Consider the following 24,069-nt stretch of genomic DNA (forward strand, 5'->3'; position numbering starts at 1 on the left):
CTTCTACATTCAAACCCAGACAGGCTTGCAAAATGGAATCAATCATCTGAAGTTCTGGCTGCACAACAAGGGCACTGCTGGCATCATCACAGAATGAGCTGTCCAGTGGCAGAATATAATGCTTTAGAAGGGAAAGCGTCAGTGTGAAACATCAGCTTGTTTGCTGCTATCAGGGTGTGGATAGCAAGACCTTGAGATACTAGCTGTGGAACTTCTTTCATTAATGTTGTTTGCTCCATTAACTATGCATAATTAAAAGTCAGAATAAACCAGTTGAAAGAAGATTTAGTTGTCCGAATGTGCCAGATGGTTAATTCTTCCTGCCAGAACTGCACATAATTCTGGATGAATAATATTACTTCCATATTAATAGATATGTCTTATAGATTGAGACTGAGTCCTGAAAACTGAAGGATATGTTTTTCAAACAAGAGCTTGGCCAGGAGCAGTCAATGGATATTATTTAAAATAACTAGTTGCTCTAAATCAGCCTTTCCCAACCTGGTGATCATTGGCCACCCTGGCTGGGAATTATGGAAGTTGCAGCCCCAACACATCTGGAGCACATCAAGTTGGAGGCTCTTATAAATATATTAGTAAATACCATCACCTATCGGTTTACTGTTTGGAATTGTTAATGTCTTGGTGAACTGACAAGGGGCAAATACATTAAAGAATTCAATTCTCATTTCAATAATTTCCCTTTAAATTGTACCATTTTGTTATTTTTTATGATATGTTTGGGTTGCTATAACATTTTCTGAGATAATCGCAAGATCCTCCCCCTCAGTCTACATGCGGCGCGCGACATCCCGGGAGGATGTCGCGGCCACCATTTTGTTTTTTTGGTTTTTTACTGAAAATGAGCGCACAAACAGCTTGAACATCAAAGTAAGTTTTAAAAACAACGACCAAACAAAAAAGGTCCCGCCCCACCCCTGATGGGCATGGAGCTCCTGAAGGGCTCCATGCCCAGTTCCTGGCTCCTCGCGTTTACTTGCAAGGAACCGGACAAACTGGCACAGCTGGTGACACCTCCCACAGTCTCAGGATCATCCCAAGACTGCGAGAAAAAACAGGTTAGAAGTGTAGGGCCATATCCCGGGGAAAGGGAGGGATGATCCCTCCCTGCTCCCAGGATCAATAATCATTTGTATTGATAAGAAAAATACAACACAGCAATTAGTTTTCTGATTCAGTGCAATGTTTCTTCTTTTTCTGTAGACCACTAATGGCCTTAATACAACCACAGCTTCTGTACTACAGTTTTCAATTGGTAAGTTCATTTATAGTGACTTCAAGATTTAAAAACAATAATTACAAATACTACAAGTGAAGTTTATAAAAGTGTATTTTTAAAAAATGCTTATCATGGAAACTTGACCAAAAATTGCCATGCAGTAATCAGTTCACATATGCTGGAAACAGAGATGTTTCTAGAAGGTATAAAAAAGAATTTTTGCTTTCTTTGCTTCTGGGGTCTTTTTCTCCTCGAATTGTATAAACACCTTAAACCCTGCTATGAATTATATTTGTATGGTATGTTAGGCAAAAAAAGGAAGTGGTGGCTGTAGTCTTTGAAAGGAATAAAAAATAATATTTTTTGAAGACATGATTCAATTAAATGTGTGTGGAAGGAAACTATTTTACTCTACAGATAACTCAATAAGTCTGAAGAAGCAATGTTGACTGCTTCCTCTGTGGATTTCTAGAAATGTATTTCCAAATTAAATTCACATTTTTAACAAGTAATTCGTCTAGAAGGATAGACCTCAGTAGGGTTGTGATTAAACTGTGGAGATCTTTGCTGGAAATGAAAACTATCAATTAGATTGACACTTGGGTGGGTTTTTCCCCCTACTTTGAATTAAGTCTAGATGCCGGAAGGTTCCAGAAATGTGTTACGTATTTGTAATTTACTTTGACTTAGAATTTTTTTATACCACTTGGATAAAAAATAGTATTGAAATTAGTAACTCAGCTAAGAGACCAGTTGTGAGCTCTGCAGCTTCCACTCCCTACCTCAGCCACAATACTTAGCTTTTCAACCTCTGCTAATCCTGCACATTGCAATGTTTTAACATTGTCAGCTTTTTGTAGCAAAGTTAATACTGCCATGCACTTTTAGAAAGGAAGGAAGGTTTTCTTTCCATTCAAATGCATACTCCAGGGGGTACCAACCATGGGGTGCATTATGTAACAGAAAATGGGTTTGTACATGTACCCAGTAAGAATGTGGGAAATGCATTCCACTGCAATCAGCTATGCCTAATTTAAGAACTCATATTTCTGGCTAGTGGTCCAAGAAATAGAGGGAACGAACAGCAGGATCTTATCAGTATTTACTCATAGGCAGTTGCACTGAGTTCAATGAGGCTCATTGCGTGTGAAAGGAAGATGGGAAATAAAGAGAAAAGACACATTTGTATGGTATGAAAAAATCAAGGGCCACATTTATTTCAAATCTGCAAAGGGAAAATCTGGGCAGGCCACTAATCTACACCAGCAACTAGCCAGGCATTATATCTGGTGAAATATTCTATGCCTGTTGAGTGGCATCTGTAAGTGGCATTTGAAAAGGGAGGCCTTCCCGTGTCACCTCCTCCTGGGCCACAAAACATCGGGTGGGTACAGAGAGTTGGCCTCACAGGTAACCCATATCCCCCCACTGGGGCCACAAAACCATCAGCGGGAGGCGTCCGGCATCACCTATCACCAAAGCAGTGCCTCAGAATGATCACCATCCCTGTTTACCCCAATGGTGCCCATCCCTATCAGTCACAGGAAGACGACAAGCCTATTGCTTAGTCGTTCCAAAGAAGTTTGTGGGTGGGGACCCTCAGACTAATAATGCCTGCTAAGCCCCACCCACAGCCAGTAGTGATCGCACACGCCCCTCCTCCTCCTCCCCCCCCCCCCCGCAACCGCTTCCCCAAGGCCAGGTAAGCTGGAGATGGGGTAAGACATTTCCCAAGCAAGTGTACATACTGTTACAGACAAAATGACTGTCCTTATTTATTATTACATTTATATCCTGCCTTTTCTCCAAGGAGCTCAAGGCAGTATACTTCCCTTCCCCTTTTTAACAAACCTTGTTTAGGCTGAAAGATAGTGACTGGCTTAAGGTCAGCCACTGAGCTTGTGGCTGAGTGGGGATTTTGAACCCAGGTCTCCCCAGCCTTAGTCTGACACTCTAGCCACTACACTAGGGGTAGGCATTGCAGTGTCCTCCAGATGTTTTGGACTACAACTCCCATAATTCCTGATTAATGGTTATGTTAGCTGGGGCTGATGGAAGTAATATCTGGAGGGCACCAGGTTGCCTATCCATACACTACATCAGCACTGCAGGGTATACCTGCAGGACCCATATACCACTCTCTCATATATAGGGCTGCTGAAGATGAGGGAAAGAAATACTGAATTTGAAGAGTTAAGGAATAATCACTTAATAATTGCAGGGAGGGAAAGGCCACCGCTGAAGGAATGAAGGAAAGTCAACTAGAACCTTTTCCCTTTAGGATGTGCAGGTGGTGGTGGGTTGCTGTTGTTTTTCAGTATGGGGGAGCATTCAACTGTTCAGGTTCCTACCTGGAGTCTAAATCCATACAGTATCCAACAACATATACTTGAAGTAAGGCTGCTGAGTTTCATGTCTTTCGGCTCTTAACACTTGCTTTCTGCTTGTTTTAAAGCATTTGTCAAGATCCTAATACTCATTACGTTATGGCAGTAACAGACTGTACATTGAAAACCCTGGGCAACACTGATCTTTCATCCAGCTCTTTTCAACTGCCAGAACACCAGGCGTGAATCAAGTAATTTGAGTTAGAGGAATGGATAATGACTAAGGATTTAAGCAAAAATGGTCCAGATTTCATGCTAAATCCAAAAGCTTCTTAGATGATGTATATGAAAGGATAATTTCCCTGAGATAATTTCATTAAATGCAGTTTCAAGTAGTACCACATGTTCAATCACTGCTGGGCTTTGCTAAAGACAAGCATCCAAAATATTGAGCTGCTGATATTTTGGTGTTATTTAGTAGAGGTGGTAAATAGTTTTACCTGCCAGTTTACTTAATTGTCATGATAAGTGATAAACCACTTTTATCATTAAATGGGATTGCCTCTGTATAAATGCAGATTCAAACTAGGGTGCTTGATGCCTGTGTTTGCTAAGAATTATTGTAAATTATTGCTGGTGTTTCTTAACTCAAATGCTTTTCTGTTTGTGCTTACTATCTGCCCCAGTATCAGATTATTTCCAGCTATTTCACATTTTCCTCCTTGTGCATTCGTACATTTCAGCAAGATGAAATGCTCTGAGTTACTATAATGTGCAATGGGATTACTCCTAATTAAGATATTTAAAGGCAGCACCTTAGGGATCTTTTCAACCAGAATTTTTAATTGCACAGTTTAAGGCTGAGGAGGATCACACGAGAGTTTTAAAGCTCAGCTGCCATGAGATATTAGCATGGTTCATTAGCCAAAATAGTCTCTGCATCTCACTCACAAAGCCACTCTTCTCCCCTTAGCATGTCCCTGAACGTCCCCCCAAACATGATCATTCATAGCCCATCTGTGGAAGGTGACTCACAATAATGATGGATTAATGACTGAACTGGTGTACATGTAGACAGCAGGGAAGAGGGAAAATGCTCTTAGTATGAGCTCTTAGTTGAAATGTAAACAGACATTTTAATGTCTGAGAATTCGCAAGTGAAAGTGTGTTTTCTGTATGAGCTGTGTTTTGTAGAAATGTACATGAGCTTGGAATGTTAAAAAATAGTTTCAATCTGTATGATTTAGAGATTTGAGGGAATTAGTTGTAGGAGCAGCCACTACCTTCCCACCTACCAGTGCTTCCTCCCAAATGTATACATCCCTAGAGATGTAGTAACACACACATTCCTGTCAGATGTAAAAATATCTTTACATGTGTATGGGATGTGCTTTGGATTTGGCTGAAGACCGAACAGAATCCAGGCCACTTCAGACCATTGCTGGTGCTTCCTGAGGCAAAGTGTGCTTCCCTCTGAAGCTATCAGAACTGGAGATGGGTCAGAACGAAACTTCATTACAAAGTCATGTTTCAGAGATGCAGACATTCTGTCTCCTCTCCAAATAGTGTCATTTGGTTTTGCTGGTGAGCAGGGAGAGGGGGGGAAGGGAGGGTGAGAGAGGTTGAGTGATTGACAGGTCCCACTTCTAATCCTAGGGCACACTTTACTAGGGATCCCAATCACTGTGCTTTGGGAGAGTGCAAGGATTGGGATTGGGATATAGCCATTTTTCCAATACCGTCAGGCTTCACTATGAAAAAAGCCCTAAACTAGTTTTTAGTCATCATAACTCCCCATCCCCTGCACCTATCCTTCTGAAACTTTTCTGGTCTCTTGCCTGGAGAAACCTCTATGATGTGTACCATTTTCATACAAATTGCTCCCCAAAAACAGGGTGTGAGAGAAGGGGTAGCCTATCACTCCCCCCCCCAAATATTTGGCAACTCCCTCAAAATATCAAGGTTGCTCTTGCCCCAACCTCCCTGTATCTATTTATCTGAAACTTGGCAGTTTCTATTTATCAGTCCCCTCAGAAGGGGGCAACTATCCCTACAAAGTTATCAGCAGTTCCTTATTTAAAAATCAAAATATAAAGGCAAAATATGAAAATATGTAGCATAAAAGCACATTGATCTATTTTTCTGAAATTTGGCATGCGTAATGTCCTACTAAGGGGTTATTGCACCTGCAATGGGCATTAAATTAAGACAAAGACAGAGGAAAATAACCCTTTTATATTTGCCATGGGAGTCAGTTGGAGACATGAATCCTTGGATTTCCAAATCTCAACTTGGGTTTGTTACCTGAGTCAAAGCGGGGAGCGTCTAAATTGATCTGAGTCAAATGTAGAAGTGTGAGTTGGAGGCCGCCAAGTTAGTGAAGGCTGTGTAGCAAATACTCCAGAGCAGAAAAGTAGGGTGACCATATGGCATAGGAAAAGGAGGACAGGGCTTCTGTATCTTTAACAGTTGTATTGAAAAGGGAATTTCATGCAGGTGTCATTTGTATGGCAGAAGCCCTGTCCTCTTTTGTATCTAGTCACGCTAGTCTGGGCTATATATATAAATATAGCTTGGCTTATCAAGCTATGACATCTGAACCAGTCCAATAAGTAATTGACCGAAATGGTTTCTGCTATTTTTGTGAACAATTGAGGGCATTATGGAGGTTGTGTTTGCTTCGCATATGTAGGTGCTTGAGGCATTTGCTGAAACAAAACACTTGAGTTACCAGTTTAAAAGCTGTACAGATCGCTAGATATATATTGTTTTCTTTCCATTGTTTCTACCAGGTATGAGAATTTTATGTTTAAAGGCTGCCTTGTTTGTTTTTTTGTTTTTAATATATTCTAATAATAATAAGTTTAGGCTTCATGATAAAAAGCCTATGGGTGAATTTTGATATTCAAAACTTTAGAGTTGGCTTGTCTCTTAATCCTCTTATATGAGGGGCTTAGAAAGGAGTTGTGTTTCCTCCCTGATCAAATATTTCTGCCCTAAGATCGAGCTTTTTCCTCTGATTCCTACACAAAGAAATTCATTCATTTGGAATTCCATAAGAAAAAATAGCCTCTTGATAGTGTGGAGATTCTACTGTCATTAAGCACCAGTAGCTGCTTTTGTAGCATGTCAAAGCAACAATGTGGGATTTGGATACAGCACTGAAAAACAACTTAGCATCTGGAGATCAAGGAATACATTTGATATGTAGTCAATGTCAGTTTGGCATTTTACTTGGTACCTGGAGGGTAGCAATACTTGCCTGGCACGACACTTATTGACAGTAGATCATTGTCGAGGTCTTTGCAGGGTGAAATGATGGTGAGGTTGTGACTTATGTGGCGAAAGACGTAAGCCTAAAACTGGCAAAATGTTACAGCCAAGGTCACAGGCAGTCAGGTAAAGAGGATAACAAAGGAAGATGGAACAAGACAAGATAAGGAGTTGGTTTGGGCAGGTGCAGGGGAGTAGCCCAATAGCTTTCCATATTGACACATTGCTCAGACTTTGGAACTGAAGCATGTTATGGGAATAAAAGTCACCAGGTGTCTCAAGATGGGACTTCTTGCAGTCAAGCTTCAGTGCCTTATCTCCTTAGCTGGCCTGGTATGACTAACCAACCAGGGCCCACTGCAAACTGTGATGCCTGCTGGCTTCCATTCCAGGCCTCAGTGGCAACAATTGCAGCTGTCATCATCCCAAAATGTTCTGTGCAATGCTGTTTTAGAGATTTAGGAGAAATGGTAAAGCAATGAAAATAAACCACAACAAATCAACTTTCTAGTTTAGGACATTGAGTCTTCCATTTGGCAAAATGGATCCTTTGGAAGCAGAAGCACATGCCATTACAGGATTAGTTGTTCTCAGATCATAAATACTGGATTATATAGAGATTTTAAAAAATAATCTTCATTGGAATATTGTATTGGAATAGCATTTTTGTCTAAGTAAAATTGCTCTAGCTATTTGATCAATAGGTAGTCAGAAAAAATATAGTTTTCCTTCAAAATGATTTACAAGGGGTTTGGGATTTTTGGTTTTTTTACACTGTTCTTTTAGGGGAAAAAATACTGTATAAAATGCCACAAAGGGTTTTTTCAGGGGTACAATCAAAATTATAATTTAAAAATGATCACATTATTCCATGCTGGCTGGGGCATGCTGGGAATTGTAGGACTTTTTTCTGTCCTAACATGCATAGGATTGTGCCCTAATATATGCAAAGTGCTTGACAATGGAATTATTTATTCTAAGCTCCATTGGCAGAAGTATCTCAGATGAACACAAAATGCAATTCCAAGTGCAGAGTTTAGGGATTGATGTTAATGTGTAAAAGAAACATGGAATTAATTGTTAAAAGTGTGCTGCTAAGGGAGCATAAAGCAATCTTTTAAGGTATCTATAAAATAACTAATAATACTTATAAAAATTTGGTGCTCGAGCACATAACACTTTGAATGGGACTTAGCATCCAAGTGCTAATGGTCCCGTCCGTTTGAGCTACAAAGCTGAGATCATTGCCTTAACCTGACAGATATTCTACTCTGTACATACCTTACTTTATTCATGAAGTGGCCAAGTAAATAAGAATAGGCAACTGTAGCTTTAATTCACTGAAAACTAATTAATTAATTAATTAACGCCAACCAAATGGTGGGAGTAACATAAGCCATAGTATTAATTTAAATTAGTTACTGGACTATCCAAATAATCAGAAGCAGTCACCTATCCATACAAGCAGATATGACATTAGTTTTTTGGGGGGTGGATCTATTTTATTTTTCTGGTTCTGGTTCTATAACTTGTGTAATTTTACACATACGTTCTCATATCTGTTCAATTCCTGTTCCAAGATGTGTTTCGCTTGAAGAGCAGTACAAAGCCAGCTCTTTTGTTTGTGCAGTCCATTGAATCACTTGCAGTGGCTCCCAAGGGATTTTCTAGAGGTTCAGGGCATCACAGCCCACGGTAACGAACATAAAATTGCTCTCTTCACAGATGACATCCTGCTTATCTGAGTAAAACACAAGGCTCCATTTGACACTGTGGACTGCTGGTAGTATATCTGCTTTCCATAAACATGGCATAGTCAAAGGCTATTCCCTCAGGCACCTACCAATGAGACTCTAATTAAGTGCCTCTGCCTGTCCTCTCAAAGGCATTCAAGTACCTGGAAGTATAAAATTCATCCAGTTCAGCTATGTTAAGATAAACTACATATGCAACCTCTTTGGTGGAGTCTCCTTAAGTGGCCATCATTTAATTTGGTCCTTGTCTGAGTAATCATTGTAATCAGAATGAATGCTTTTTGCTGATATTCAGGTTTCCTGTCTGTTTTCTGGCAGGATTTAATAGTGCATTGCAGTTGTATTATTTTAACTGAGCAAGGAACTAACTATGTTGGCAGAATAACCATTTTGCATCATTGGAGTAGACCCAAGGCAAGGTTACTGAGATTCCAGAACAGAATAGAGGGTCAGATACTCGTAGGTGACTCTGGGTCCCTGTCCTTTGCTAGGCTGGTATCTGACCTGGATATGGAACTGAAATCCAGTTTAGGAAAAGTGACAATGCTTTTCTTTGACATTCAAGCACCTAGAAGTATAAGTATATAATATCTACCATATCACCTCTATCTACATGTTTGTTGATAGGATGTTCCAGTGGATATTATAAACTTGGACTTTCAAAAACCTTTTCACAAGGATTCTCACCAAAGTCTCCTGGGTAACATATCAGTCATAGAATATGACAACAGGTCCTCTTCGGATTGATAATGGGTTAAACAACAGGAAATAGATGGCAGGAATAAATGGACTGTTTTTACAATGTGAGGAAGTAACCGGCTTCCCCAAGGATCTGTATTGGATCTAGTGCTATTTAACTTGTTCATAAATGATTTGGAGTTAGGGGTAGACAGGTTTGTATACAGCACCAAATTATTCAGGATATTGAAAACAAGAGGACTGTTGACATGGATGTGTTGTTCATAATTGCACATCACTTTCAGCCAGGAATCCTCACTTAATAAAGCATTACGTGAATAAGCAGCATGCTGGTGCACACAGCTCATTTGATCCTGCTTCACTTCTTCCTTTGTGAAAGGGGGTAAACAACCAGGAAGAGACAGCTTTGTGTGATGTCCAAACCAGGAATTAAGGTTAAGTTTGTCAAAACAACCCAAGATTCATAAATCAAGAATAAACCCTGGTTTAAAGCTGGTCCTGGCTTGCTTTGGCACACTTAACCATAATCCTGGTTTCAGATATAATGCAAAGCTACCCATTTCTAGTTTGTTTACCCGTTTATGCAAAGCAGGAGCAAACAGGCTACATGCTTGTTCACTTTGTGGTTTAATAAGCCAGCCTTTTTGGCTTAAGGTGATGAGTGGGCACACTTACTGATAACACAATTGCAGGTTTTTACATGTATTCATCGGAACCCTCTCAAATGGTTATTCTGATTCCTACCTTATGCTCTCCTTGAACAATATTCAAGTGCAGCGGAACATAGCTGGTTATTTCTTCTGCTATTTAGAAAGCCAACCTCATGCAGTAATTTTGATCCTTTCATTAGAACAGCTATCTCTGTACTATTTAAAATCTGCTGAAATACAATAAAATTATTATGGTTCAGAGCATGGAATTCCTGTGCAATAGAAATTTAGAAAATAGCAACAGATGTCATTCAGTAAAAGTGGTTGTTCTAGCAGATGGGTAAAAATGGAATATAAATGTTTTTCTTACCTCATTTGTTTTTAATATGGTAGAAATTCAGTAAAAATAAACTAGGGGCAGTTGCTAGTCAATTTATTTTCAAGAGCTTAATTGGGAATGCAACATACCCTTGTTGGTGCAACATTAATTAATTGTAGCCCTGTTGTCTCTGTGTTCACACAAAGATGTTGGAACATATTGTACATGTTTATAAGAGTTTGAAAGTTTATTTTTAACATCATTAAAATTATTTTTTTTAAATGATGGTTAAGTATGGAGGAGAAACAAAAAGGTGTTATCACAGATTCTGGTTTCTCTTCTGACGTGTATTTTTAGGTCTGTAGATAATTGGAGTAATTTAGTTGGGAATGCTTTATTATCTACATATACCACCACTTCACAACCACATACCTGAACATTTGTAAGCCTAATCAAGATTTTTTCCAAGCAGACACCTTTTTGAATTTTTAATTATTATGTAGCTGACATGTCACAAACAAAACATCCCTTGATTTGCCTATGCCACTCCAACTGTGACAATTTTTTATAGCTAGAATTGTTGAAGCTAAGTCACCTCGAGGTGAAGATCATAGTGGGCCTGTCCAGACAACACCCTAAGCCATGGTTAGGCTGCTAACCCTTTTGCAGTAAATTATTAGTGAGCATGTTTATGTAACCACCTTGGTTAGGAATGGTTCATATGACATGCTAAGTCATGGTGCACAGGCCTTGCTAAGCCAATAATGTTTAGCTCAAAATGCTTAATCACCATGGCTTAGAGTATCATCCGAACAGGGTCAGTGTTAGGAGCATTTTCCCAAAAAAAGAATTAATACCATCCTCACTTTCTGACCAGAAGAACTTAATTGTGAAACATCAGTATATATAACAAGAATTCTCTGTTTTTCATGACTTCTTGAAGAGAATATGGAGAATATGGCATATTTCTGATAAGTTTGTATCCTTGTAGCTTGGTCTTGATTAGTATTGTGCCAAAAATGTTGATTATTCTATTTTTGGCATTTCATGGGAGGAGGAAGAAAACTGAGGCAATATTGATGACACCTCAGCCCACTTCTCTGGATAACCTCTCTCAGTGGCTTCATGTAATGTTGAACAACATTGGGGATGAAATAGAGCTCTGTGGAATCCCATGGCCTAGGTGCCATGGCACAGAGCAATAATCCCCCAGCACCACATTCTGGGATTGGCCATCCAGGCAGGAGTGGAACGACTGCAATGCAGTGCCTCCAACTCCCAGCCCAGACAATCTATCCAGAAGGATACCATGGTCAATGGTATTGAAAGCTGCCGAGAGGTCCAAGAGAATCAATAGGGTTGCACTCCCCTGTTCCTCTCCTGGCAAAGGTCAACACACAGGGTGACCAAGGCAGTTTCCATTCCAATACCAGGATCTAGATAATCTGTTTCATTCAGGAGTGCCTGGAGTTGTCTTGCAACCACACACTTAAGCATCTTGCCCAGGAAGGGGATGTTCGCCACCAGCCTATAATTGTTAACATCCTCCAGGTCCAGGCTAGGCTTTTTCAGGAGTGGTCTGATTACCACGTCTTTTAAAGAGGCCGGCACCACTCCCTCTCTCAAGGAGGAATTTACAACCTCCTGGACCCAGCCAGCAATCCCCTCCTTATTTTATGTAATGAGCATGAAGGGCAAGGGTCAAGCACCTTGTCCACATCCTCGGGCCTCAACATATGTTCTCCAATAGGCTTTCACTAAGAACTGCCCGGCTCCTCCATGTGCCAGGGGTGGGTGTTTTTTTAAAAATAATAATAGAAAAAAGCCCCCAGCCCCCAGCAATTGGCTACACTTTAAAAAGGTATGTGGAAACCCTGTCTGCCTCCCCAAAGAGAAAATTCTCCAAAATTCTCCCCTTCCCTGCGAAAGGGGCAGAAAAAGCAATGCCCTAATCCAGCAGTGATAATTTAATAATTATAATGGAGAAGATGAAGGCAGCCAGGGAATATGTTGTAGGGGTGGAGATGCTCAGTTTTCCTAATCACATCCCTTTCCCCATGTGCAGACCAGCACAACCTGTGGTTAATCAAGCCAAACACGGCCCACCAACCATGAATGACTTAGAATGGGTCAAACACCTGGCCAGCCACATTTCACGGCTGCTACTAATAGGCTATCCTTGCCTTGGTAGTTCTGCAGGACCACCCTAGTAACCACTTCCACACAAGAAAATAGCAGTGACATATTAACAATTGCTTCCACTTAGTTTTTGAACAAATTCTTCAGATTTTGTATCATATTTGTTGCTCCCAAGAGAACATGATCTTTTAGAGGTAGGAGGTTCCACATCCAACATTGAATTAAATGCACTTAAGCCCAGTGGTTCTGCAATAAGGGCTTTCATTTATTTATACTTAAGAAATCGCTTTAAGTATGGCAGTCTTCGAATGTTTACCTTGGCAATTGTGGCACATGGCACTTCATTTTTGCTCTAACGTTACTGTGTGTGCTTTTGGAATAGGGGCTCTTTAGTAATTTATTATGGCTTCCCTTGGGAAATCTACAGCAGATTATGCGGCACTGCTGTGATTTATCATTTCCACATTATTTCTGACTCAGAGAGCATGCATTATTATACGTTTTCCTTCAGCAACAGATCACAGCAAATTTCATCATCAATCAAAGAATTTTAAAATATGGAAAATTGATAATGGTGGCAAGGACTCAGTCAGAAGTGAATGTCTCTGGAGAATAATTTATTACTTGGTTGTGTTATAACACTTTTAATGTTATTGCTCTTTACAGGGTCGGGTTCATGTCGCTTTAGTTACTCAGATCCCAACATCATTGTGTCCTACTCCAAGAATAATTCTGCAGATTGGATTCAACTGGAGAAAATTAGGTTTGTTTAAAAAAAAAACACATTTCTCTTTTTATTGCATTGTTTTAAAATGCTGGGCATTTTTTTTTATCTATTCAGTTTTGCTTATTTTATAATAGCATTTATTCAAGATGTGTCTTAGAGAAATGCCTACATAACGGTTTAAAGTACAGGTTAGGGAATCTAATAATAGTGTGTTTGAGTGTAAGTGAATGCATCCCAGATTTTGGGAGAGATACAAATTTAGTTAAAATTTCTATTTTTCTGTAACATGTTCTGATTTTACTAGTGATTCATTGCATAGGAGTTGTATTGGCTCATCCATTCACCTCAGTCAGTGGAACGGGCAACTTCTTATGTACAGATCCAATGGAACTGATCTCTCCATTGAAATGAACAGAGAAACATTTGTAAGCAGAGAGCTCAATTTGCAAATTGGAGCCCTTGTATGTTTATGGCCCCATTCAGAAGACACCTTAAACCGTGGCGGATAAGGCTTTTTGCTTTATTCACCATGGTTAAAGCTGTGGTTTAAGATGTCTTCTGAACTGGGCCTATGTGTGCATAGTTCACATGTAGGCCTGCCAGTTTGTCCTGAGCTCTGTCAAGCAATGTGTCTGGTTTTGAAATAACAGTCCTTCTTCCCTTGGTTCAGTCCATACTGGAGTGGAGAATGGAGTGGTAATAGGCACTTCTGGAAGTGTATCTGAGGTCAGGGGTTCAAACAGACTGCTGTGCCTGGTAATAGAAGTAAGCAGGAGGACTTGTGCCTGGTAATAGGGCTCATACACTTGACTATGAAGTCATTCTCTGCACCACCTAGTAGATTAAAAAACATACCCTTATGCAAGGTAATATACAAAGAGTACTTCCCGACTGAACAGGAATATCATGAAGATTTATTCTCTCTGATCATTACTTCCATCAGATTCCTATGGTTAATACTTTTTATATATTGAAGATTCATTGTGTTGCACATTTCACCAATGCTTTCCCCTCAATTTGAATGAATTCCATTTGGGATCCAAAGATATTGAACGATAAAAGCAGAAATTAAGTGCATCCTCTAAAGGCACTACTGCCATGTTTACCAATCCATCCACTTGATGAAAAGGGAAAGATGTATCGGTTTGCCATTGTCTTTTCACGACTGTGTTATTACATTCCAAAAGTATCTGTGTTTTGTGTTTTAGCACCACCTTTAATCTTTGCAGGGGCAGTAATTTTCAGCATGGCAGCTAGCTTCAAATAGGATAGAAGTCATTCAGTTTAAAAAAGGAAAGGAAAAAAGGTTTATGGTTTTATTTGATGGCCTAGCCTACAGCATCAACATTTTTGAAAATTATACAATAGTTTCTAAAGAAAATAGTTTTTGCTACTGCAACATGAGGAATTCTTTCAATATTACACATAGTATCATTTAATTGAATAGTCCTGTGAAGTAAATATTATATTCTGGTGAAGTTTTTTTTCCAGGTGGTGTATAGCAGGAAAAAAACACAAATTTTTGTTCCTCTTCTTGAGGTCAAACATCTTCTCAATATTAGCATAATTGAGCCAGAAGCACTCCTAAACATGCCTCATAAAAATGAATGTGGCATATTGTTCCAATAATGGAACGGTAGTGCTTTTGCATAACTCCCATTCATTTCAGTGGAACATATACAAGTGAGCTTGCCACTGGATTGTGCTTGTGGGCTCAGTAGTGTTCTAGGGCACATTAATGCATTTTGCGTTACTCCATTGTTTGATCCATCCCTAGTGATACCCATGATGCACATAAGTAGGATGAGCATACCAGAAATACAGACACAATGGCAAAACAGTAAGGCAGGTCATTTATTGCAGCACCAGGGACAGCTCCTGGTGAGCAACCTTCTTTGATCAAGGCTGGAGGTGAACTCAGGCCTTATGAGCCTCTGCCTCCAGTCCACCTCTTGTAATCTCCATCTCCTTCCTTGAAGAATGGAGATTCCTAGAGGGCCAGTTCTTTGGACCAAAGATGGCTTTTCTCTGTGACCTCTCATCTGATGTGTTCCCTGTATCATTAGGCAGGCATAGTAGTATGGTAGACGTATGACTCCCTGAGCTCAGAGGTAGGCACCTCTGAGAGTCCGAGCTCCACTTCTGTGGTCTTCTGCCTTCCACTTCCAAGCAGGGAGCTTCTGACCACTCAGTGGGTTTTGAATCATCAGATTCAGGCTTAGTCCCAGGAGTCTGGTCCACCTCCCCAGTGAGAATCACATCAGAAGTGGATTGGACTGGCTCCTCCCAACTTCTCAGACTCTGAGCTCAAGGCTGGGGCCATGATTCCCAATTAATTTCCATGGAGCTTACACAGAATTGCTTCATATCAAGCGTCATGCTTTGTACCATAAATATAACATTACCAGCTTTTAGAAGCATAATGTCAAAATGAGGCATAATTTGGGGAAATGCTCTTTAATACTACTGAACTGTGACTGAACTCACTGTAGATGATAGAAAGGTTTGATGGTTAATTAAGAACATAAGAAGAGCCATGCTGGATCAGACCAAGGGTACATCTAGTCCAGCATCCTGTTCACACAGTGGCCAACCGGCTGCCCACTGGAAACCCACAAGCAGGTCATAAATGCAACAGCATCCTCCTGCCCAGGTTCCCCAGCAACTGGTCCACATGGGCATATTGCCTCTGATATTGGAGGTAGCATATAGCCATCAGGACTAGTAGCCATTGATAGCTTTATCCTCGTGCAAAATGCAGCGGCCAGATTGATTTCGGGAACCAGAAGGTTTGACCATCTAACACCTGCTCTGGTCCGCTTGCACTGGCTGCCTGTGTGTTTCCGAGCCCAATTCAAGGTGCTGGTTTTGACCTATAAAGCCTTACACGGCTTGGGACCACAATACCTGACGGAACGCCTCTCCCGACGTGAATATACCCGGTCACTACGTTCAACATCTAAGGTCCTCCTCCGGGTGCCTACTCCTAGAGAGGCTTGGAGTGTGGCAACGAGGGACAGGGCCTTTTCGGTGGTGGCCCCCAGACTGTGGAATGATCTCCCTGATGAGGCTCGCCTGGCACCAACGCTGCTATCTTTCCGGCACCAGGTTAAGAATTTCCTCTTTGCCCAGGCATATGGCGGCACATCCTAATTACCCACATGTTTAGTTTTTAATCGGTTTTTAATGTTTTATGTGTGTATGTACTGTGTTTTAGAGTTTTAAATTTTGTATACTTGTTTTTACCTCAATTTTAGAATTTTTGTAAACCGCCCAGAGAGCCCTGGCTATGGGAGCGGTATATAAGTGTAATAAATAAATAAATAAATAAATAAATATGAGTTAAAATTTATTTTTATTAGAATTGTAACAACAACAGTAATTGTAATAATATTTATTTTGTATCTCCATATCCAACAGAGCTCCTTCCAATGTCAGCACTATTATCCACATCCTTTACCTTCCTGAAGAAGCCAAAGGAGAAAATATTCAGTTTCAATGGAAGCAGGAATATGTCCACGCTGGGGATGTGTATGAAGCTTGCTGGGCATTGGACAATATTCTGATCATAAATGCAGCTCATAGACAAATTGTTTTAGAAGATAATCTTGATCCTGTGGACACTGGCAACTGGCTGTTTTTCCCTGGAGCCACCATTAAGGTTTGCTTAATTTTGATATATAATTTGCAAACATTTTATTCCATGCAGTATTTAATTCTCTGTTGAGCCTGCTGAGAAACAGTCTCTCTCTCTCTCTCTCTCTGGGATGAAAAACAAGAGAGGAAAGAGATATGTCTCCCTCTAATTATTTCTCTTTGTCAGATATTTTTTTCCTATTGCAATGCTAAATAGTTTAATATTTTATGTGTGGGATTTATCATATCAGAGCAAAATAAGTCACTTATAAAACCATATACAATAAACAGTATACAAAATCACATTAAAACCTGAAAATGCAGCAAATAACAGCATCACAGTAAAAACAATACCCAACAGTATCTGGCTAGGAGACAGCATTAGCAACCATACACTTCTTTAAAAAGCCAGAGTTTCACTGCTTTTTGGAAGGACCAGGCTTTTTGACTGGGCCAGGCCAGGCCAGAGGTGGGGTGTGTGTGTGTACCATAACTTAACAGTCACAGTCTATTATGCTCCCCCACTTCACTTTTGAAGGAGGAGGAACACGGAGCGGGGCTTCAGACATTGACAGAAGCACTTGAATAAGGTACATGTGGAACAAGATGTTCCTTCGGGTATCATGGCTCCAAACCATTGATGTCTTTAAAGCTAAATAGTAGTATCTTGAATAGGGCCATGAACAAACTGATAACTAGTGAAGTTGGGATAATATTGGAGGCATGTGCTATGTGAATTCTGCTGCAATTTGGACCAGTTGCCTTTTCTAAGGCCTTTTCAAAGTCAGCCCCATGTTGAGTGTATTACCATAGTCCTATCAGGATATCACTATAGTATGAACGGGCATTGCCAGTTATTCCAGATAAAGATGCATATACTAGTATAAAGTGCTCCTGACTACTGCCACTACCTGGATATCAGATGCAAACCTGATGTTTAAAGGAGTGTGGTGCATCCACTTACAGATCTTACAAACCAAGAAGCATATGGGTTGAGTATGCATGCAACAGGCCTCACTCCTCCAAGAATCCTGTTTACTTCTTCAGGTTGTACAAACTGGAAGTTATCCATATGAACATAACAAGAAGGCAACATGGAGACATCCAGCATTGATCCCATTATATGTGGAGTTCAAGTTGAAAAAAGGAGTGGTTATGTTACCAGGCCATGTTGTAGGATACTCTCAATCTCCAATGTGGTGTCCATGGACACATATATGCCCATGGACACCTCTCATGGCACCCACCAAGCTCTTTGCCCTTCTTAATTTTAATTTTATTCCTTAAGATTTTTAAATTATTTTTTCTATGTAAAACAGTTTGGAGCTCAGGCCTCATCTCTGCCTTATTCTTTGGTTTGTGGACAAGTTACTTTTCTTTTAGACTGGGTGATGTACTTAGAGTGGAGTCCAAAGCCGGTCCAGGTGAAGAACCCAGGTACAGAGCCCAGCCATTTGGGGGCAAGTCCAGCGGTGGAACCCAGCAGCATGGGGCATGTCCATTTGGGTTGCTCAGTACAAAAGTTGTCTATTAACATGATAGGGACAGTCTGGTGTCAGTCTTGCACAGCCTACTCTTTTTTTTTAACTCGTATCTTCATGATCCTCTGCGACGCCACCCCCTCACACACAAGGCTTTGACGCGCACACCTCCCTCAGGCAAAGCACCACCACTTAAATACCTGAGGAAGTGGTAAAAATAAAAGTATAACCTTTCCCTTGTAGCAGAGGGGAAAGATAAGGAGATCTGGAAAAAGGCTTTTCTGTGAATATAGCAGGCTGAAGGCTTAATGTAATGTGTCTATGAACTAATAGAGCAGGAGACACAGCCAAACTGACACGTGGTTTTATGGTTGCAAAATAAAGAAAATGTTTATTGTAGTTTACAGCTCTTTGTTCCTTTGAATTATATTCCAATCCTGCCTATTCTTAATAATTCTGGTAGTAACCAATCTAATAATAACAATCCTTAGTCCCTATGATCTTATTTTCATTTACTCCTCACACAACTCCTGACAAGAAATCACTCAGCTAAACACATCTACCCTCTAAACCCAATCACCAACCGAACCCCTCAGACCACTCAGCTCCCCCATATATATACTCCTCCCCCCTTTCCACAGCATCACTAGCCACACCCACTCAGTCCAACATTCTGCACTCTCTAGACACAATCTTTCAGACATACCTAAGGGAATAGAAAGGTGGGTAACGCCACATAGTCTGGCTTCAGTCTTGCACAGCGTACTCTTATTTATTTTTTTAACGAGTGTCTTCATGATCCTCTGTTTACCTCATAGCAGCTAAGGCATAATTAAACTGTCCTCAGTGATCCCAATGCCTTCTTGCTTCAGAAACATCATAAGGACTTTTATGGATCTGATCAAGCATTTCAGTACAGCATCCTTTTAAGAAACCCAGCATTGGCAATGGCCACAAAGTAAAAAAAAAAAAGACAGGGGAAAAAGAATGTGGAGGTCATCTGTTAGCCACCCTGAAAGTGCTTTAGTTAATTTTTTTTTAAAAAAAAAAGCCTAGATATACAGTGCACTATTTGCTTCTACTTTGCCTCACCATTTCTGTCTCAATGAATTGCTGGACATGTGCTAGCTAACCATTACACTGTTCTTAAGGACGTTCTTATGATTGGATTCAGAGAGTTAAGCGTACACAGATTTATTTTCACTGAAATCAATGGGACCTAGAAGTGCTGAACTTTCGTTGGATAAAATGACAAACAACTATACAATATCTTCTTCAAAAAGGCTTTGCCATTCTAGGATGGCAACCATGATATCAAGCAAGACCACAAAACAAGGCAGACTTAAGAAAAGCTGCCTTAAGCAGAGTGCTGTCATGTACATTCCTTCCCCTCAAAATAATATGTGTTTCTTTGTAGTGGTTGAGAGTGTTTTGGTGTAGAATGCATGTAGTCAGTGTTGACCAAATACAATAAGGTTGTAGCAGAAGCCAGACACTTTGTCTGGGTATATGTATGGGTTCATGAACAGAACATCTACTGATTTCACTATTTTACAAACAGGGAAGAGCAAAGATATAGCATTTCATGTTGAGAAGTATACTTGTGTATTCATGCACACAGAAAACCAAGGTCTTGTCAAGATTCATTAATGATATTGGTAATGTTTTGGGCAAGTTTAGATGAAACAGATGTGACCTAGAGTGCAGTGTGGCATGTTTCTTCTTTTTCTCCTATAAAATTCCTGATCTTGTGGTCCATGAATAGTACTGCAGCAAAATACAGCCCCTTTATGCTGCACTTTACAAGCTATACATAGTATGTTATTGTAACAAGCATTTAAAGCTGTGTAAATCAATCAAAAATATTTAGCACACGAAATTTTGAAATCCGATTTTTCCAGCCTTGTCTGTTTCTATAATTTCTTTGACTAAATCCCTTCATAATGCCTTTTATTTTACAGTGCCTTCATTTTTTCATCTCTGCTGAGGCATATGCAACCATACAGAGAGCTAAACCTTAGCAGAGTATAAATGTATAACAAGTAGAGCTTAGCTTTGTTTAGTTGAATTGCTCTTGTTTAGCAGTTGCATGCAACTCTGGCTAAAGCTTATAGCAAAAGTGGGTGAATTAGAGATTAGATACGTACTAAAAGTCTCATAAAATGCTTGTCAAAATTCTCTTTCAAAACCCACAGAATAAAAAGCATGCATATGCCAGATAGGATAGTGGATTAATTTACTAACCTTTCATCTCTCTAAGCCTGCATACGGTTTTAGAGGATAAATTAAATGAGTTTGTCAATCTAATCCCCATCTGACATTTGTCCACATTACACCTGGTGCAGTATGGAGCTTCACTTTTTTCATTTAACAGAATTTCATACAGATATTTCATTTTGGTATAGCTTTTTCTAATGCTGAGGCTATATTCCCCTTCATACTGCTGAAATTCTGTGGCATAATATAGATAAACTGGTCATTTCCTGCAGGTTATGCTCCAAGGCAGCTGTATCCAGTGGGCCTTTAGAAAGGCTGGGGCGTGAAGAACAGCTGCTATGTTCAGTATGCTTGGGGAGCATTGGAGGTAGGAAGGGAGATGTGCTGGGAAAACCAAAGTATATTTGAGATCTTATTTAAAGGAATTTATTTAGAATTTTCTAAAAGAAATAGAATCATTACAGCTTATTAGCAAAGATGTGTCCTCAGATCTAGGCACTGCTTGCACAGAAAACATTGTGTTTCCTTTTATATGCCAGATTTCAAGAACTTGCACTGTCTATTGTTTTACGTTCTGAAGGTCATACGACAATGTTTCCCAGTCCAACGATAGAATGCTACATTTTATTCTTTGTGGGTCTTATTTTTGAGCTTGCAGTCAGGTTATTGTTCTTCACTTGCCAGGGTCAAATTATTTCAAAGGTCCTCCTCTTAATGGGATGAGAATCTGTGAAGTGCTGGGCAAAGACTGGAGAAACTAGAATTTTGAGATTCAGTTGCTGCAGGACCTGAGAGAGTTCCCTGGGACAGCAGGAAGTTGATCTGATACTAGTCCCAGTTATGTATATGGGGATAAAGTGTGGAGGCAGCATGGGGGCAGGTGTGCCAGCCCCACTCCAACATCCCCATGCATGCCGGCTTTGTCACCTTCCCACATGTAGGGGGAATGCTTGATGGGGGATTCTAATTGTGTTCAGCTTAGGTAAGGAGCGGAGATGGAGCTCAGAGGCAGAGCTGGCATTTTTATGAATGTTGAAGGCAGGGCTGGCACAGATAGCCTCATGCCCCTTCACACTTCATGCCCATACTGGTTCTTTGAATGCATGACAGGGCTAAAGGTTTTTAAAACCTACACTCCTGAAAAAAATAGAAAATAAGCTTGGCTTGGGGTAGGGGACAACCTTGGAGGTCATTAGCAGGGGGAAATTAGCAATTATTCAAAGGACTAAGATTTAAACATTCCTCCTTCCCATCTCTTGACTCTTCCTTGCAAGTACTCCCCACACATTCCAGTCCCACACCAGAGTTTCCCTCCTTTGGGAAGTTCCCCTTTCAGCTCTGTTTTTGGTGGATTTGAGAGCTGTGAGATTCCGGCTCACAATCACTAGCTCTAATGTTGCATTAACAATTGACATGGATGCAGCAAGTATCAAAACGTTCCCGTAAGTCAGCTCAGATGGTGAAAGGTTTCTAATGCTTGAATTTCAGTAGCAACCTACAGTAGGACATGCATGTACTTCACATGTCATAGCATCTACATGGAGCAGGTGTCACACTGATGTGGCCTCATAGGAACATAGGAAACTGCCTTCTCCAGAGTCAGATCTCTGGTCCATCTGCACTTGCTGGCAGCGGCTCTGCAGGATTTCAGGCAAGAGTTTTTTCCAGCCCTACATAGGGATGGCAGAGCTTGAACTTGGAACCTCTTGCATGCAGACTATGTGGTCTGTCCCTTCCCAAGTGGGCCCAAACGAGCTATGGCTTCAAGCAGCCATCCTGTGACAATCGTGTCTGAAAGGGAAAATGCACAATTAATAGCCATTTGCTTTTGCAGTCAATGTTTCAGCTTTATATCCAGAGTTAAATTATGTATAAATCTTTCATGGAGAAAATAATTTAAAAACTTGATTTACTACATGCAGAGTCATTTCTAATCCTACCTGGGTGTTTCTAATTATGGAAGGCACATCATCCTGAGTCACCTCATACTCAGATCCCTGTAACCACTTAATTCTGAATTATGGCAATTACTATTAAGTATGTTATTGTGCATGAATTGCATATTATCAACACTGGATCCTTCATCAATCTACTATCAGAGAGACTGTGATGTCTATTCAGAAATAAGTCCCATCAAGTTCAGTAGGGTTTACGATCAGGTAAGTGGATATAAAATTACAGTGTTAAAATCTAAAAATTCCAGGCACTAGCATAACTCATTCCCAGCAAGACACAATATCTAATTTATGACTCTGCAGACAATGCCATTTTAATTAATTTTCTCCATCCCAATTTTTCTTTCCTCTCCTTCTCATATCTAATCTGTTTGCATTGCCTAGGTTTTAATTAAAAAAAAAACCCTCTTCTCTCTAAGGAGCTATCTGAAGTGGCAAAAATAATCACTTAAAATATTACAGTCATTAAAAAATTGGCTGCTGTCGGAACAGTGCAGTTTCAGTTTGCCTACAAACGATAGTTTAGCTTCTGTTTTAAAGTGCACTTTGCATTTGTATTTTATGCAACCAGCTAGCCTGACGGTTAAAAACACACACACTCTCTTTTCCAGCTGGGTGGGCTGAGTGACAATTCCTTAATGGGGGAAATTGATGACTCTCCACTCATGTAAAGGTGCAAACACACTGCGCAGATTTCGTTCCATCTGCCACCAGCCCTTTGCAAGATGGCATTGCCCAAATGCCTGATATACTCATTCCTGTGTAACCAGAGTCGCCAAAAAATAAATTGTGAAGCTACAGCTGTCTGAAAGAATCATCATGACCATTAGGCCACTGAGAGATATTAGGGAGAGGTGCGTCAGTGTTCATCTTTGATAAAAAAAAATTTAAAAGGCCTAATTAAATGTTGGTAGAGGAGAAAGCAAATGTTTTGAAAGCCCAGCGGTGGAGTTGCTAACTAGGGAGCAAACTCAGGAAGATGTGACCCACAACTGAAGCTCAAAATCTATTAGACTGAGGAATTTAGCACGGATGTTTCCTGTTGATGCATCTCTGACTGGCAAAACTGCATCACTTAGTTACACTGTGTTCTGTTTGTCAAGCAGTGAGAGACTATATAGCCGAGGGAAATAAGAAAAAAAATACTTATTGACTTACAGTTATGAACATAAGAAACAGGGAAAAGAGGCTGAGATTTCAAATCTTAGATGTAATGCACTTTTATTTGTCTGTAACAAATCTTTCAGCCTGAAAAGGGGTTATTGGACATTCCACCCGTTTCACTTTATTGTGATGAAAATTTAATGTGTCCCCTTGGCACTGTTGCAAAGCTACTTTTCTACTCTACTTCATATGTAAGAATATAACCTGAGAGGCAAAGTGGGCCTGTGAGATGGACAAACTGTAAGATTATTAGTCTATTCCAAAGTCTACTTTGAATTGAACAAGTAATTTTGCCTCTTGTTTGCCCAGTTCTCCACTCCCACTGAAAGCAAGCTGTGCTTGTTCAGACTGTAGTTGTGATGCCATCATTGAGCTGGTTCACGCAACTGTTCAGCCAATGGCGGCTGTAATTTCCAGTGATCCTTTGCTAGATTCGAAAGCCATAAACTTGAACCAGTCAAGCACTTGGTGATACTAATTAGCATGCA

General features: G+C 40.2%; 1 protein-coding gene across 1 annotated transcript in view; it reads left to right on the forward strand.

The window, feature by feature from the left end:
* The window catches only part of RELN (reelin), a 352,879-nt gene that overhangs the window by 172,168 nt on the left and 156,642 nt on the right, over nt 1–24,069 (forward strand). The window contains 3 exon segments of the mRNA XM_063134189.1: nt 1,225–1,276; nt 13,068–13,164; nt 16,549–16,789. Coding sequence (XP_062990259.1) covers nt 1,225–1,276; nt 13,068–13,164; nt 16,549–16,789 — 390 coding nt within the window.

The sequence above is a fragment of the Elgaria multicarinata genome, chromosome 9 (assembly GCF_023053635.1).
Source record: "Elgaria multicarinata webbii isolate HBS135686 ecotype San Diego chromosome 9, rElgMul1.1.pri, whole genome shotgun sequence".
In the NCBI taxonomy this organism is placed as follows: Eukaryota; Metazoa; Chordata; class Lepidosauria; order Squamata; family Anguidae; genus Elgaria; species Elgaria multicarinata.